Source organism: Balaenoptera physalus, assembly GCF_965194825.1.
Source record: "Balaenoptera physalus genome assembly, chromosome: 10".
In the NCBI taxonomy this organism is placed as follows: domain Eukaryota; kingdom Metazoa; phylum Chordata; class Mammalia; order Artiodactyla; family Balaenopteridae; genus Balaenoptera; species Balaenoptera physalus.
This window is the reverse complement of record NC_138889.1, coordinates 27,007,837-27,025,684: the sequence shown is the minus strand read 5'-3', so window position 1 is coordinate 27,025,684 and position 17,848 is coordinate 27,007,837. Positions and strand designations below refer to the sequence as shown.

The following is a 17,848-nucleotide window of genomic DNA, read 5'->3' as shown; positions in this document are numbered from 1 at the left end:
GTGGTGCTGGGAAAACTGGACAGCTACATGTAAAAGAATGAAATTAGAACACTCCCTAACACCATACACAAAAATAAACTCAAAATGGATTAAAGACCTAAATGTAAGGCCAGACACTATCAAACTCTTAGAGGAAAACATAGGCAGAACACTCTATGACATAAATCACAGCAAGATCCTTTTTGACCCACCTCCTAGAGAAATGGAAATAAAGACAAAAATAAACAAATGGGACCTAATGAAACTTAAAAGCTTTTGCAAAGCAAAGGAAACCATAAACAAGTCCAAAAGACAACCCTCAGAATGGGAGAAAATATTTGCAAATGAAGCAAGTGACAAAGGATTAATCTCCAAGATTTACAAGCAGCTCATTCAGCTCAATAACAAAAAAACAAACAACCCAATCCAAAAATGGGCAGAAGACCTAAATAGACATTTCTCCAAAGAAGATATACAGATTGCCAACAAACACATGAAAGAATGCTCAACGTCATAATCATTAGAGAAATGCAAATCAAAACTACAATGAGATATCATCTCACACTGGTCAGAATGGCCATCATCAAAAAATCTACAAACAATAAGTGCTGGAGAGGGTGTGGAGAAAAGGGAACACTCTTGCACTGTTGGTGGGAATGTAAATTGATACAGCCACTATGGAGAACAGTATGGAGGTTCCTTAAAAAACTAAAAATAGAGCTACCATACGACCCAGCAATCCCACTACTGGGCATACACCCTTAGAAAACCATAATTCAAAGAGTCATGTACCAAAATGTTCATTGCAGCTCTATTTACAATAGCCAGGACATGGAAGCAACCTAAGTGTCCATCATCAGATGAATGGATAAAGAAGATGTGGCACATATATACAATGGAATATTACTCAGCCATAAAAAGAAACGAAATGGAGTTATTTGTAGTGAGGTGGATGGAGTTAGAGTCTGTCATACAGAGTGAAGTAAGTCAGAAAGAGAAAAACAAATACAGTATGCTAACACATATATATGGAATCTAAGGAAAAAAAAAAAAGGTTATGAAGAACTAGTGGCAAGACGGGAATAAAGACACAGACCTACCAGAGAATGGACTTGAGGATATGGGGAGGGGGAAGGGTAAGACGTGACAAAGAGAGAGAGTGGCATGGACATATATACACTACCAAACGTAAAATAGATAGCTAGTGGGAAACAACCACATAGCACAGGGAGATCAGCTCTGTGCTTTGTGACCACCTAGACGTGTGGGATAGGAGGGCAGGAGGGAGGGAGATGCAAGAGGGAAGAGATATGGGAACATATGTATATGTATAACTGATTCACTTTGTTATAAAGCAGAAACTAACACACCATTGTAAGGCAATTATACTCCAATAAAGATGTTAAAAAAAAAAAAAGTAGTTCTTACCTAGCAAGTCCAATTATGTATGTGAGGGGTCTAATATAAGAAGGGGTAAATCCATTTGAAACAAAATATGACTGTATTTCTGCATGCCTTATAATGCAGATGCCTATTTCATCTTGGGATTAAGGGTCCTCTTATTCAGGAAAGCATCTTGATGGGCCTGGCGTAACCAGAAGAAATTTAGCAATTAACAGGATTTAAGGTTTTTGTCTTGGTAGGAGTTCTGGGGACCCTAGGACTCTCAGAAGAAGAACCAGACCTAGAAACAAAGTGTGATTTGGTAATAATCACAAGATCTAATGAATACTATTTGAAGCAGTTTACATATATTTTCTCAATCCTCACAGTAACACTATGAATAGGTACTATTACATTCATTTTACAGATGAGGAAACTGACTCACGGAATATTAAATAATGATCCTAAAGTGACAAAGATGGTAAGTCATAGAGTCAAGATTTGAACCCTGGCAGTGGAGACTCCTGAATCCACATTCTCAATGACTACACTGTGTTGCCTCCTTCAAAAGAATGAGCAAATCCTAAGGAGAACACCAGCAAGTAGAAAGATGACAGAGGAAATTTAGGATACAATGTCTCAAATTAATTTTGAAGTGTTCCCTGTTCTCTGCAATAACGTCTAATATTCATTTCAAATCCTTGCCTTTTCTCGGCTATGCTATAATTTCCCTTTGTCTTCAGCCAGTCTGTGGCACACAACATCTTTTTTATGGGTAGCATACTAGAGAATAAAGGAAGAAGTAGTGTTCCCAGAGAAACCACAGACAAGACTTAGCAATAATTAGAAATCATGTGGCAGCAAAGAATTGATGGCTTCAGGAATTTTCCCTAAATATAACTAGAAGATTCCAAACCTTGAATGGGAGTGGAACTATCTAGTCCCTACTAATGTGTAAAGTGAAGCTCTAAACACTTTATGTAGACATTTAAGAAAAGGGTAGCCCCAGAAAGCCTGAGAGCTCTAAAACATACATGTGGAAACAGATGGGTTACATTATGTTGGTTACATCAGAATTACAATTACACTACAATATACATTACAATTATCTTAAACTGGTCTTGCTAAAAATTTTATTCTCTTGGAAATTATGAACATCTCAGTTATGTAAAGGGAGGATCACTTAAATCCACAAATTTTGACCAAAAGTATCCAAAAGATGGCCTTGAACTTTAAAAAAATCTGTAAACTGAATATACAATCAGAGCTTCTTATAGCATCTCTTAAATGAATGTCCATAACAAAAAAACATTTGCATAAGAAAACTAACTTGTCTCTTCTACTAAATTTCAAGTTCCTTGAGAACAAGAGCCATGCTTCATTTTTCTATACTTTGTAAAGCTACTGGCAGTGTTAGACATTCATCAAATACTAAATAAATATTTTTTAATCGATAAAAAAAATTTTGTTTTTAAGTCCTCAATGACACTTTTAACAAAAGAAACAAAAACCTGTTAAAACCTATTTTAAGCTTCACTAACATGAAGATATCAAATATGAAGATTCCAAGTTTCCTAACAGAATATCTTATACATATAATAAAGATTTTTAATTTAAAATGTTTTTAAGATGACTAAATCCAAAAGCTCCTGCTAAGATACCACCCATAACTGAAACCACCAGGATGTTAAAAGCTCATAACATCACTGTCATTATAAAATATTACTTATAAAACACAAGGGGTTTTTATTTGAGTCCAAGAAATACAGGTCATGATGCACTTATACAGACAATTCAAAACAGCATCCTCTACAAGTTTTTGAGCACTCCTTTCCAAGCTGACTAAAACAAACACTGTTTATCCCCCTAAAGTTATCCACTTACTATAGAACAATTTGTCATCTCCAACTTCCCTGTTAGGTTAATGAGAAGTAATTGAGAAATGTAACAAGCTGTTTCCAAAAAAACTTATTTTTGTACAAGTGATATTTTAATGCCCCCAAACTGTAGTATTCTTAACCATGACTACAATAAATAAAATATTTATTTAGACATAAACTATGCTCAAGTACTATGTTTGAGGAAAATAAAGATGAGTAAGATGCAGTCCCTGCCCTCAAGGAATATAAACTTAACCACGGGGGTGGTTAAGAAAAGTATATGTAAGTACAATACAAGTCAGAACACGGGAAATGCCATTAGAGGAGTTAAGACAAAGCTCTTCTCAGTTCTTATGGGACTTTAAAAGATTTTCATAGTAGATTTACTCCATTTTACAGGAGAACCAAAATTATATACTTACTACAATTACAAGGTGTTTGCCTCACTTTCCTAAAGGTAAATGATGTCCGTATTCCCCTCTTGCTTAAAGTTAAGTCTTCAACATCTCCGGTGATAATTCCACTTTTGTGACCCCTGGATGCTTGAACAGTATCAAATTTTCTGGGTGTGATTCTAAAAACAACAGTCAAATTAGTTTATTTAACACTGTATTCAGAAAAATATTTCAGGTCCTTTAAAAATATTAAGCAAATAGAGTAAATCTAGAAGAATTTATTGCAAATATCTATTGGATTCCCTGAATTGCTAAGCATTGTGGAAAAAAAACAAAGAAATAGAAGTCTTTGTCTCTTAGGAAATTATCTCCAGGGTAATCATTTACAGCTAACAAACTATGCAAGGGGGAAAAATAGAACAATAACAAATGCTTAATTAATACCAATGTCAAGGAAGAAAAAACAAGAAACAGATGGGACAAAGAGGAAACAAATAGATAGTAAATTTAAATCCAATTATCAGTAATGTTAAATGTAAAAGGACTTTAAATCCAATTAAAGAACAAAGAATTTCAGATTGGATGTTTTTAAAAATCCAACTATATGCTGATTACAAGAGACACACCTTATAAATAAGGACAGAGAATGGTTGAAAAATGATAGAAAAAAAGATACAACATACAAAAAACAAATATTTTGCATATACCTAGCAAAACCAAAAGAAAAGTGGTATAGCTATACTAATCATACAAAGTAGACTTTAAGGCAATAAATATGAATAGAGATAAAAAGGAACATTTCATAATGATAACAGGGTCAATCCAACGGAAAAATATTATGTAAAAACCCTATATATTTGTATGCACCTAACTAATAGCACAGCCTCAAAATATATAAAGCAAAAAGTGAAAACAAAATCTAAAAGGAGAAATAGACAAATACATAATTATCACTGGAATTTCTATTATATCTTTCTTAGTAAGTGAAATCTATCTGCAAGTCAAGGACATCAACATCAGAAAACAACAGATAATGGAACAAAAAAGTATATGATTGACATAGATAAAATAAGTAAAACAAAGATTGAAAACTAAAGACAGAAAAGTACAAGTCATTGTAGATTATAAGAAAGTTTAAAGGGAATCTTGGAAGTAAGATCAAATTTTTGATCTTTTGATCTTTTCTACTAAAAGTAAGAAAATATGGTCTTTTCAAATTAAATTTATAGAGTGAAATGCACAGATCTTAAGTGTACAGTTCAATGAATTTTGACAAATGCACACAACCATGTATCCACCAACCCAATCAAGACAATTACCCAAGGAAATTCCCTCGTGCCCTTTCCAGTCAGTATTTCCCCCCTTCAAAGCAACGACTATTCTGACTTCTATCCATATAGTTCTGCCTGTTCTTGAATTTCATATATAGTTGGCACTATTTTGTATCTGGCTTTGTCCATTGAACATAATTTTGGGATTTAGCCATGTTGTTGTGTGTTTCAGCAGTTCACTGTTTTTCTTTAATCACTGAGTAAAATTTCATTATATGAACATGCCATTATTTATCCAAAATCTCCTGTTTATTGATATTTGGCATTCTTAGTTTGGGACTATTACAAATAAAGCGTATACACATCTTTTTCAGATATATACTTTTATTACTCTTGGGAAAATACCTAAGAGTGAAATTGGTGGGTCATAGTGTAAGAAACTACCAGTTTTCCAAGATGGTTGCACATAATTTTACACTCCCACCAGCAACATATGAGAGTTTCAGGGTGCTTGACATTCTCACCAACACTTGGTATTGTCTAAGTTTTAAATGTTAGTCATTTTAGCAAGTAGCAAGTGATATGAAATTTCAGTTATAATTTGTATTTCTCTGATGACTAATGATATTGTGTTTCTTTTCATGTGTTTTTTAGCCATTCATAGATCCTTCTGGTAAAGGATCTGTTCAAATCTTATACCCAGTCTTTTGTTAGATATATGTATTGTGGATATTTTTTCCCCCATGTATAGCCTGACTTTTCATTTTCTTAATGCTGTCTTCTGATAAGCAGAAGTTTTAAATTTTGATGCAGTTATTTTGTCTTCTTTTTCTTTTACAGTGTTCTGAAACCTTTCTAAAAAAAACTGCCTACCCCAGAGCTGCAAAAGTATCCAGGTCAGCAGCCTGGTGGGAAGGTGAGAGTGTCCCAGGCTGCCCTGTGTTTAAAAAAACAAAACAAAACAAAAATAAAAATAAACTTATAGATACAGAAAACAGATTGGTGGTTGTGGGGTGGGTGGGGTGGGGTGAAGTCGGGTGGGGGAATGTGTGTGAAATGGTAAATGTGGTCAAAAGGTATAAACTTCCCGTAATAAAGTAAATAAGTCCGGGTGTTGTAATGGTGTCTATAGTTAATAATACTGTATTGCATATTTGATAATTGCTAAGAGAGTATATCATAAAAGTTCCCAATAAAAGAAAAAAAAAATTTGTAACTGTGTGGTGATGGATGTTAACTAGACTTATTGTGTTGACCGTTTTGCAATATATACATAGAGAGAATCAGTATGCTGTACATCTGAAACTAATACAATGTTATATATAAATAAAATCTCAATTAAAAAATCAGAATTTCCAGGCTGACAGCTTCTGAAACTGTTTACTTTTGAAACTAATTAATTCAGAGTATTGGAAAAGAAGTATTTTACAGGTTGTAACCGAGCAGGACCTTATGTGGCCTTCCCCAGACAGATCCCTCCCCCATATCCTCTGCTTTTAGCTCCTCTCTGAAGTACCTAGATAATAGTATCTGATGCACATTTCCTGAATTGTTTTACAGATGCTAAAATCCCTACTAAATGAAAGAAATTAACTACTTAATGACCATGAGCACCCATGACCGACTGGCACCTAAGGATTGATAATATTAACCCCTGTGACACCACCCTGTTACTTCAACATCAACCAATCAAAGAACTGTGCACAGGCTGATCACATACCCTGGGATGCCCCTCCCTCACCTTGCCTTTAAAAATACTTTGCTGAAACCCATTGAGGAGTTTGGGCTTTTTGAGCACTAGCTGTCCGGACTCCGTGTACAGTGCCCAACAATAAATTCTGCACTTTCCTTCACCACAACCTGACGTCAGTAGACTGGCTTTTACTGCGTGTGGGCAAGTGAACCCAAGTTTGTTTTGGTAACAAGGTCTTGATACTATTTTAAAAAGGATTTTATTTCTTTCCCCCAAAATTATTTTTTGATTATTGACCCTGTATGCTACAACCCTGTATGCTATATTCAGTTATTAATTCTAGTACTTTGTAGATTTCCTAGGATTTTCTACATCTACAATCATAAAGAGTTTTACTTCTTCCTCTCAAATACATATGATTTTCACTTCTTTCTCTTGGATTATTATACTAAGACATCCAATACAATATTAAATAGAAGTGATGAGAGCAGAAATCCCTGCCTTGTTCAATATTTTAGGAAAAAGCATTCAATATTTTATCATTAAGTATGATGTTGCCTGTGGGTTTTTCATTGATGCCCTTTATCAGACTGAAGAAGTTTCCTTCTTATCCTAGTTTGCCAAGTTTTTATCATGAGTGGATGCTGAATTCTGTCAAATACATTTTCTGCATCAATCAAGATGACACGATTATATATATTTTCTCTTTTGTTCTTTTAATGTTCGGTTTCCAAATGTTACACCTATCTTGCAATCCTGGGACAAATTCCACTTAGTCTTGATGTGTTTTCTTTTTTATATATTGCAGGATTGGATTTTCTAACATTTTGTCAAGGACTTTTATCATCTCTGAGAGATACTGGTCTGTAATTTTCTTTTGTTGTAATGTCCTTAACAAATTTTGGTGTCAGGGTAATGCCAGTCTCATAAAACGAGTCGTGAGAATGGCTCTTTTAAAAGAGCTCATGCTAAAAGCAATTTTTTAGAAGTAAAAGCAAGGGAAAAATGCCTGAAATTATATGAATGTTACTCTAATAGCTGAAAATGATTAAAACTATGGTGTTGAACAAAGTCAAGATTTATTTTAGAACAATGAATATCTTGAAACTCTTATTAGCAATTCTTTCCTGGGTACTAAGTAGTTCTCTATAACGGCTCTCTGAAGTCAATTACTTCACTTGCCTTGAGTTAAATCTTAGGCAAAGGTCAAGCAGTACTTACTGCTTTGGGTACCAATCTCAGATTTTTAGGAAGAGGTAATCCATATGTTAAAAATAATTAATTCTTTACATATCTCTGAACATCTTTTTTTCCCCCTGTACTTAAATTATAATCTAGTTGGGAAAATATTAAATAAAAAGATAAAAACATTTTTATAGATTTAAATAACAGTTCAATACAATAGAAAGACATCACAAGCCAGTAGGAGACAATACAGTCTTTAGGAGTTAAGAGAGAAATTATTTCAGGCTACTGCAGTCAGAAAAAGCTTTATACGTTATAAAGGAAATAAAAGTTGAGCTACATGTTAAAAACAAGTGAATGGAAAGGAAAAGGAAATTTATTGCATTAAGAGTTGACAAAAGTCTGAAGGCTACAAGGCACTGTATAAATTCAGATGAAAGGGAGCAAACAAGTTTAGCTATAACGGTATGGTTAAGAGCACAGATCCTGAAGCCAGACTCCCTGGCTTTCTGATCTCGTGTCTGCCCTTTAATGGTTTTGTAACTTTGTACAAGTTATGTTCCAATTTCCTTTAAAAATGGGGACAAAACCATGAAAAAAACTTTCCACTGTGACAATATGAGTTAAATGAGTTAATATATGTAAAGCTTTTAGACAATACCTGGCACAAAGAAAATGCTCCAAAAATAATTTAAAAGGAGAGCTCACACAAACTCGTGAACTAATGCAACCCAAGGCTAGTCAACTAACATAAATGAGTGAAGCAGGTAGATTTGTTTAGAAATATATTGTTTGCCATTAAACACATAGGAATTGTCTTCATTTAAAAAAACAGTGTTCTCTTCCATTTTTCTTAAAACACACATTCCTGCTCATTCTACCTTTTACCCCACTTTTAAAACAGACATGAGTTTAAGAAATATTTAATTTTCATTTAACTCTGTTATAAGATAAAAACAACAGTATAAGCACAGTAATAAATGACAACTGATACTCAGCCATAGTTCAGGGAGTCATACAAAGTGGCAGGAACTCTAGAGAATCTGAAAATGTAGGTCTCACCTATAGAAGTCCATTGATAGTCTCAGCTACTGCTGCCAAAAGATACTGTGGTTTCAGATCTTCTCAATTTTCAAGAGAAGCTGAAAATTCAGATTCTTGTGTAAAAGCTCCTAATTTTCACGTGTAACCAATTTTTTAAAATGCCACAACGTTGACCACTACCACACCAGTCAAACAGCCTGACTGCTATATTTGACCCATGTGTTGCCAGTTTGCCATCTTTGATTTAGGGCATGCTGGCTAGAATAGTAAACTATACATCAAATTAAAAGTATTTGGAATTGGCTGTGTTAATCAACCTTCTTCAGTAGTGCTTTCTAGTGCTTTATTAGCACAGAGATCAAAATATTTTTAACCAAGGTTTATTTCTATAGTTTATATGTATTTTTAAGTGCACTAAATGTGCTTTTTCAATTTATCTTCCCTTCCACCCAGATTCCAAGGAACCCGTCAATAGTTGATATACCATTTGTTTGGTCAGTCTCTCTCTGTTGCTACTTCTGTGTGTCTTCCCTTCCCTTCCCTCCCTCCTTCTCTCTCTCTTCTTAACACACACACACACACACACACACACACACACACATGCAAATCACATTACAGATAATGGGTATCAGTGGAAGCCTTTAAAAATAATACTGAAGGTTCTTTTTCCCCTGAAATTATTATAGAAAATTTTGATTCTAGAGAAAGGTTTAAAAATAAATATTAACCTGCAAGTCAACCTTCCAGAGATCCTACTCTTAACATTTAACAAGAAAATAATCTGATCAAGATGATGTTTAGGAGAATTAATCTATACTATTACCCAGAACAAATTAAAATATTTTCATAATATAGGCCCATAGAAAGTAATTTCTTATTTTGTATTTGTTATAGTGCTATTACTCTTAAGTTTAAATGGTACCAATAGTAAAAATCCTTGAACCTAAAACAAAAGAAAATGTGAATATTCTCAAAATTACAGGAATACTTTAAACACCACAGGATCACATCACCATTTTCAATTACTGAAAAGTTAAAAATATTTTAAATGGCTGTGAAAAAGAAATCAGGCAAATTTAATCCTTAGTGCACAAAATCAGGCCATCTGTTTTTATGGCTCATTTAGGACAGGTTACAAATTCATTTACATGTTCACTTCCTTGAATTTTTATAAAAATGCATCAGCTAAAATCTCCAACCAGGGCAGTATTAATAAGTACAGAGCTCAGAAGTATTTTAAGTGACAACATATGTAAATTTTAGCAGTGTGATGCTTCCACCTCAAAAGGCTAAGGATTTATTCCTGCCAAAAGTGAATAAGCCATTTCTTTCAGATTAGATTCAATCAAACAAACTCAAATTGAGGGTCATTCTGTAAAACAACTGGCCTTCTTAAAAGCATAAACATCATGAAAGACAAAGAAAAGTTGAGGAATTGTTTCAAATTAAAGAAGACTAACGAGAATTGACAACTAAGTGTAATGCAGGTTAATGGGCCACATCCTAGATCAGAGGGAAAACTTACCAAGAGGTACTGACAGATTCTCTCCATGACCAAACTTTAGTCGGGTTCCTCTGAGCCCAAATAGGCCCTATCCTTGGGTATGTTCTAGATCTAGCCCCATTTTAGCAAGAATCCTGCTAAGTCAGTTTAGCCCAAATCCCCCACCCTCGATATCTGATCATCCTTGATATCTGACCAAATTCCTTACCCGCATGTTTCCCCCAGGTGATGTCTGATCATCCTGGCCTGCCTTAAGCAAGAATCCTATGGTTGGTTTAGCCAGAATTCCCCCTTACCATTGATGTTTCCTCTTAGTAGTTTTCTATCCACCCACACTGCCCCATTCCCAACCCCAGGCTCCTTGCCTATAAAACTCCATTTCTCCTTTTTGTATTGAAATTGAGCCCACTCCTATACTGAGGTCTCTTTTCCCCTGCTGCAACAGTTCCTGAGTAAAATCTGGTTTTGCTGCTTTAACTACTGTCAGGGTCTGGTTTTTCCTTGACAATACTATAAAGTACAACTAGCACAATTTCACGATGGATTGTATAAGAGTATGATAAGAGTATTTTACAATGTTGAATTTCCTGAATTTGAGGCTTACACTGCAGTTTCATAAAACAGGGCCTGGCAAACTTTTTCTGTAACAGGGCCAGATAGTAAATATTTTAGGCACAGAGGGCCACATACAGTCTCTACCACATATTCTTTTTTGTTTTTGTTCTTTACAACCCCTTAAAAATGTAAAACCATTTTTAGCTCAAGAGTTTTGTAAAAATAAGGGCTGAATTTGACTCACGAGCCATTGTTTGCCAACCCCTGATACAGACAATGTCCTTGCTCTTTAAAAATATGCAATGAAGCATGTAAGGGTAAAGAGTCATGATGGCTGCAACTTACTCTCAAACGATTCAGCAAAAATAATAATAATGATTACATGTGAGAGAGAAAACGCACAGCAAAATATTCACAATTGGTAAATCTATATGAAAGGTGAAGGGAATTCACCATACTATGCAAACAACTTTTCTTTAAATTTGAATTTTTTCCAAAATAAAAAGTTTTAAAAAAGCCATAGATGTCCCTGGGGTTTTAAACCCAGAAGCCTCAATGTGCAAGCCTGGAGCATGGTTCTGGTGGCTCAGGAAGAAAAGAATGAGAACTCCCACTAAGCAAAAGGTATCCTGTCATCAAGGTCATTTCAGTACATACCCATGGGTCCAAAGGTATCTAGATTCTCCTGTCATCACCAGCAAACTCCTACAAGGCAGCATAATGGGCACTGTGACACCACCTGGGTGCTTAAAATCCATGACAATCTTGAATTAAAGACAAAAGCATAAAGATCAATCCAAAATGTCATGTACTCCAAGAATAAGAACGATTCATTGATTCTGGCTATCTTTCTAGGCTAATAAGAGATTAAAACATGGTAATGCTTATAGGATGGCATAGCACAGAGGTTCTCAAATTTAGGTGTACATAAGAATCAACTGAATGACTAAAAAATATGTTTAATCCACAGAGAGACTCAGTAGGTGTATCGTGAAGCTCAGGAATCTGCATTTCTAACAGTCACCTAAGGAAATTATGATGCGGATGGTCTGAGGAGCATACATATACTATGCAAAACACTAGGGTAGTGGTCAAACACAAGGACTTAGGAGCTGATACATTCATATCCTGGCTTTTTCATTTATTGGCCATATGACTCAGGACAAGTCATTTAACCCTTCTGTGTCCAGTTTCTTCAACTCTTACAGGATTGTTAAATGGATATAAATTACAGTATCTGGCACATCATAAATACAAAAAACACTATTATTATTCATAGAAATATTAATAATTCATAATATAAGGGAAAGTAACTATTAGATGCAGATTCTCATATAATCCATTTTGCCTTTAAAGTCATGCAACATTTTGGATTTTAGAGACTGATTTACAAGAGATAAAGAACACAGGAGGATTTTCAGCAATTCTTCCTAAATTACGATCAAATATTATAAATAGCAACATATAAAGGTACAACAGCCAAGAAAATATTTTTGTGCTCAGGAACCCAAACACTGATGACTTCAGTCTAAACATAGCAGCAGCTAACAAATGTGAATTTAAAAAAGGCGTGTGACAGGGCTAAAAAATATTTAAATGAACAAATCAATCCATCTGAAAAATAAATATGACAACCAAATATCAGTGGGATGAACATAATTTAGCATAGTACCTTCACTAAAGGTAAACTTAGCACAGTACCTGGCACCAAAGAAAGCATTCAGTAACTGTTACCTACTATTATTAATAATAATATTGGATCAAGTTAGATAATGCACATGAAAATTCTTTGTAAACTATACAAAATTATACAGATCTAAGCTGGTTTTTTCCCCTTCTCATCTGCCATTCCAACCTAAGTATGGAAAATAAAGATGATAGAATTTAATTTTCCAAACAATTATCTGTTCCAAATGATGACATATAATTTCAAATAGTCATACTCCAAAAGCATTCTATTTTATAAACACTGTAGATAAATTCTGAAGTTCTGGGCGTGAAACTTCCCTGAAACGTATAAATAAAAGAAGATGGACTGACAGACAGACAGAGGGTAGTTAGATGAATAGATATTTAATAAGGCAAGTATATTAAAATGTTAACTGTAGCATCAGGTGGTGAGTATATAGGGATTTACTGTATAATACTATCAACTTTACGGTATGAAAATTTTCATAATAAAATGTTGGGAAAAGGGGAGCAAACCCCACTGTGGCCCATTTTTAAGCCATTATATATAGGCTTCAATTTTCTGAATAGACACTAAGGTCCACACATAAGAAAAAATAATAGCGTATTTATTAATTACATTATTAGAAATGATCAGTTGTGGCTTAAAGGAATGAAAACTGTCTGGGTGAAAACTCTTGATGGGAAAATATTCTGAGAGACTAGACTATAACTCATTCATTAGACAAATATTTATTAATCACTGTGTGAGGCATCAAAGACTCCAATGGTGAATAAGAGACATATTCTCTGCCCACCTAGAGATTACAGTTTCTGGCTAATTAATATTCCACATGTTTTAAAAATACAAAATACATATATATTTGTGAAATTAAAACACATCCTCTCCTATCAACAGAGTAATGATTTTAAAATAGGGAAATCTCAGTTTAAACAAATGATTAGAACTGACAAGACAAATACAAACATGACACTAATTAATGTGGAAACTTTTTTTTTTTTTTTTGGAAACATTTTGCTGAAATATAAAAGCCAAGTTTCAAGGAAGAAAAATACACTACCAAATAATCCAAATGTTATGGGAATTATGTTAAAAAATGTACAGAATACTTATTAATGATTATTATTGATGATCATTATTGATTTACTAGAGAAGCTCACAGAACTCAGGAAGACAGTTTACTTACTGTTTATTAGTTTATTATAAAAGGATATGATAATGCATACAGATGAACATCAGATGCAAGAGATGTATAGGACAAGGTAAGGAGTACAGAACACCCATGCCCTCTCTGGGCACACCACTCTCCCAGCACCTCCACGTGTTCATCAACCTGGAATCTCTCTATACTACTGGGATTTTTATGGAGGCTTCCTCATGTAGGCATGATTAATTATTAACTCCATTTCCAGACTCTCTCCCCTCTCTGGGGAGTTTTTGTGAATTTAAGGAAATGACTCTTATTTATAAAATTAAATGTACATTTTCTATGAAAATCAAATTTTCCTTAAAATATTCCATCATAAAAATAAAGTATTATCAATATCATCACAGTATCTGTATCTGAAATATAATGCTTGTGGGACTTCCCTGGTGGCCCAATGGTTAAGAATCCGCCCGCCAATGCAGGGGCCATGGGTTCGATCCCTGGTCCAGGAAGATCCCACATGCCGCGGAGCAGTGGCCTGTGCACCACAACTACTGAGCCTGCGCTCTAGAGCCCACGAGCCACAACTACTGAGCCCATGTGCCACAACTACAGAAGGCCGCGTGCCTACAGCCCATGCTCTGCAACAAGAGAAGCCACTGCAATGAGAAGCCCATGCACCGCAATGAAGAGTAGTCCTCACTCACTGCAACTAGAGAAAGCCTATGCGCAGCAACAAAGATGCAACCCAGCCAAAAATAAATAAATAAATAAATAAATAAATAAATAAATAAATATATTTTAAAAATATATAATGCTTGTTAAAGGCCAAAAAAAAAAAAAGATTTTTTTTCAAAAATTCACTAAGGATTCACAATAAATAATGCTTGCCAGCAACTGCTGAATCATTCTGCCCTGTGACAGCTTTGCTCCACAGGAGCTTTTTCCAATTATTCTTTTTTGCTTTACCTATATTCTTTATTTTCTGAGATGGCAGAGTCAAAGATCAAGTTCCCAGCAAGCTCATGGTAAGACAAGAGGGAAGGGGGCAGGGGCACAATCATTAAAAGAATGACACAGCCATTGAGGATACAATAAAAACTAATCCGCCTAATTGGTTATAACCAATTAGGCCCAAGATGGCAGAAGATTTGACTTCAGTAGACCTTGAGCCTTATTATAATGCATTAGCTTATTGTAACGCATTAGCATGCTAAATGACACACCCATAGGCACAATGATGGTTCCCAGGCTGACCATAAAAGGCCAGAAAGTGGGCTGTGGCCCAGTTCCTGGAAATCTCCATCCCTTCTCCAAACAGAATATTCCTCCCACTCGTTAGCATATGTAATTACCTAGCCCATAAAAACTAACCACCTCCACAGCCTGGGACCCCGGTCTCACCTTCTGAGACTGACTACATTCTGTCTATGGAATGTGTCTCTCTCTAAACAAACTTTCATTTACTATGGCTCGCCCTAGAATTCTTTCCTACGGGAAGCCAAGAATCCTCACTTGGTAGCCCATCCCAGGAACTCACCCAAGACCTAGGACATGACCATTCTTTCACACCCCCTTCTCCTGCAACAATGGGGTGTGACTGAGAATAATGTTCAGTTCAAAGCAAACAAACAAAAAACCTTAGACATTCTGATCTTATAAAACCTTTAACACAACCAAAATACAACAGAAAAAAAAACCCAGACACAGCTATCACTCAAGTATTTACTCAACTAAAGATAAGATGCAGGGACTTCCCTGGCGGTCCAGTGGTTAGGACTCTGGGCTCCCAATGCAGGGGGCACAGGTTCAATCCCTGGTCGAGGAACTAAGATCCTACATGCCACATGGCACAGCCAAAAAAAAAAAAGAAAAGAAAAAAAAGATAAGATGCATAACAGAAAGTACATGAAACAGATCTCCTCCATGTTGGCTAAACAGGAAAATGAAAAAATATATTGCTACTGGGAACACTTCTGAGAAAGAAGACAAACTTAATCCTGATCCTTATTGGTTAAAAATAGGCTGAGAACTTTAACCTTTTGAAACCCTTGAGGGTACATCAACAAGAGACAATAAGAGGTAAAGAATGATGTGTGATTTATACAGAATGATGAAAGCTGAGAAGACAGAAGTGACTATACTTAGCTGGAGAAAATATTTCATACCTGAGAATTTAGCAGACTAGAAAGAAGTCCACCTGTTTCCCATAGCCTGCCAAATCTAAATCTTGCCCTAAATGGACCCACCTGTAACTGAGCAGGACCCTATGGGGGCTTCCTGGGACAGACCCCTCCCCCATATCCTCTGCCTTAGCTCCTCTCTGAAGTACCAAGATAATAGTATCTGACGCATATTTCCTGAGTTTTTTACATGCTAAAACCACCACCAAAGGAAGAAATTAACTACTTAATGATTATGAGCACGTAGCCTCCAAACCGTCTGGCACCTAAGGATTGATCACCATCAATCAATCAGAGAATTGTGCAGAAGCTGATCACATATCCTGGGACACCCCTCCCTCACTTTGCCTTTAAAAAAGCTTTCCTGAAACCCTTAGGAGACTTTAGGGTTTTAGAGCATGAGCCACCCATCCTCCTTGTATTAGCACCTTTACAATAAATGCTGCCCTTTCCCTCACCACAATCCAGTGTCAGTAGATTGGCTTTACTGCATGCGGGCAAGCAGACCCAAGTTTGGTTCAGTAACAAAATGAAGTAAGTTTGCTTTTTATTTTAAATAGCAAACAAGTGATTCCACGTACCTCATCATGGCCATGTCTGCCATGTTTGGACACGTGAGAAAGGAGAAAAGGAAAAAGGGAGTCAGACACAACTGCAAGGATACAAGACTGAAGCTACAAACTACTTACAAAGGAAGAAATACAACAATATCAAAAATGTCTGTTAACATACATTCCCTGGATTTATAAATATAGAATCCCACCATATCATGAGATAACTAGTCCATTGTGAGGGAGAAGAGGAACCCTGAACATTTTTAGTAAAACAAATATAACTTTTTGTCCCTCTACAAAAGATGATACTCCCAGAAGTATATTTTCCTAAGCTGAAAAGTAGCTGAAAGAGAAGCTTGTGGTATACCATATTTTTCCAAAGCAGAGGAATTAATAGGAATTTTGCCTAGGATGTGTTGGAGACCAACAGCTGCTGTCAGTGACCTTTAAATCTCCTACCTATACTACATAAGTCTGCTTAGTTTCCATCCTTTAAGAAAAGTTAAAATCAAGGACCACAACAAACCAGTTTCCCAACACTAGGAGCCATGAATTCATTTGCTAAATTCTTTGAAAACTGGAATCTCAAGATTACCAAGTCTTGTGAAACTCAAAGGAAGGAGACAATGGCAGTAACAACACACTCTGGAATCAATACACAGGACATAGGACCTCCCATGTGAAAATGACTAAAGAAAGAAAACGAGCTCTGCTCCCTTGTCCTACAGCCAGAAGCAATTTCCTAAAGTACAGGCCTTAATAGTCTTATCAAGAGGGGGAAAAAAATCTCATGCATGAAGTTGAGATGGTACCTTATGGCATATAACAGTGATCTGCAAGTAGTAGATGCAGCAGCTAAATATCACTGGGGCCCAAGGAACTTATTTCTCACTGCTTCTGAGAGATGGTGTAAGAAGCTGAGCATCATTTGATGTTTCTAGTGTGAAAACTTTCCTAGTTGATCAGATACCATGAATACATTTAGGGGACATACCTGGGAACTTGTCTACAGTATTGCCTATGTGAAACAAGCAAAATTAGATCCGATTAAAAGTTTATAAGAAAACACCACAAACAAATCTACTCTAGAGCACAACGTCAGCAAATTCCACCTTTCAAACACAACTCTACCTTACAAAACTAGGTCTCAACAGCTGAATAATAGATTCTGCCCTCTCTTCCTCTTCACCCCCAAATACAGATGATTTTCAATGGTTTCATCTGGCTGAGCTCAAGAAGAATGTAAAATTAAAAGAGAAGGCATCTTTTAGTTTAATGGTCTAAGCACATTGCCAAATGCCATAAAAGAGAGCAAAATATACATTGCATAACAGAAAAATAAGCTTGAAAATGAACAGATGCCCAATTAGAGGCACTTTAGCCAT

At 35.5% G+C, this 17,848-nt stretch overlaps 1 protein-coding gene across 4 annotated transcripts in view; it reads right to left on the bottom strand.

Moving 5' to 3' along the window:
- ALKBH8 (alkB homolog 8, tRNA methyltransferase) overlaps positions 1 to 17,848 on the bottom strand; it is a 78,117-nt gene that overhangs the window by 19,939 nt on the left and 40,330 nt on the right. For all 4 annotated transcript variants that reach the window (XM_082409496.1, XM_082409497.1, XM_082409495.1 and 1 more), the window contains exons 8-9: positions 11,547 to 11,653; positions 3,665 to 3,816 (exon numbers count right to left, since the gene is read on the bottom strand). In XM_082409496.1, coding sequence (XP_082265622.1) covers positions 3,665 to 3,816; positions 11,547 to 11,653 — 259 coding nt within the window. The remainder of the gene's footprint in view (positions 1 to 3,664; positions 3,817 to 11,546; positions 11,654 to 17,848) is intronic.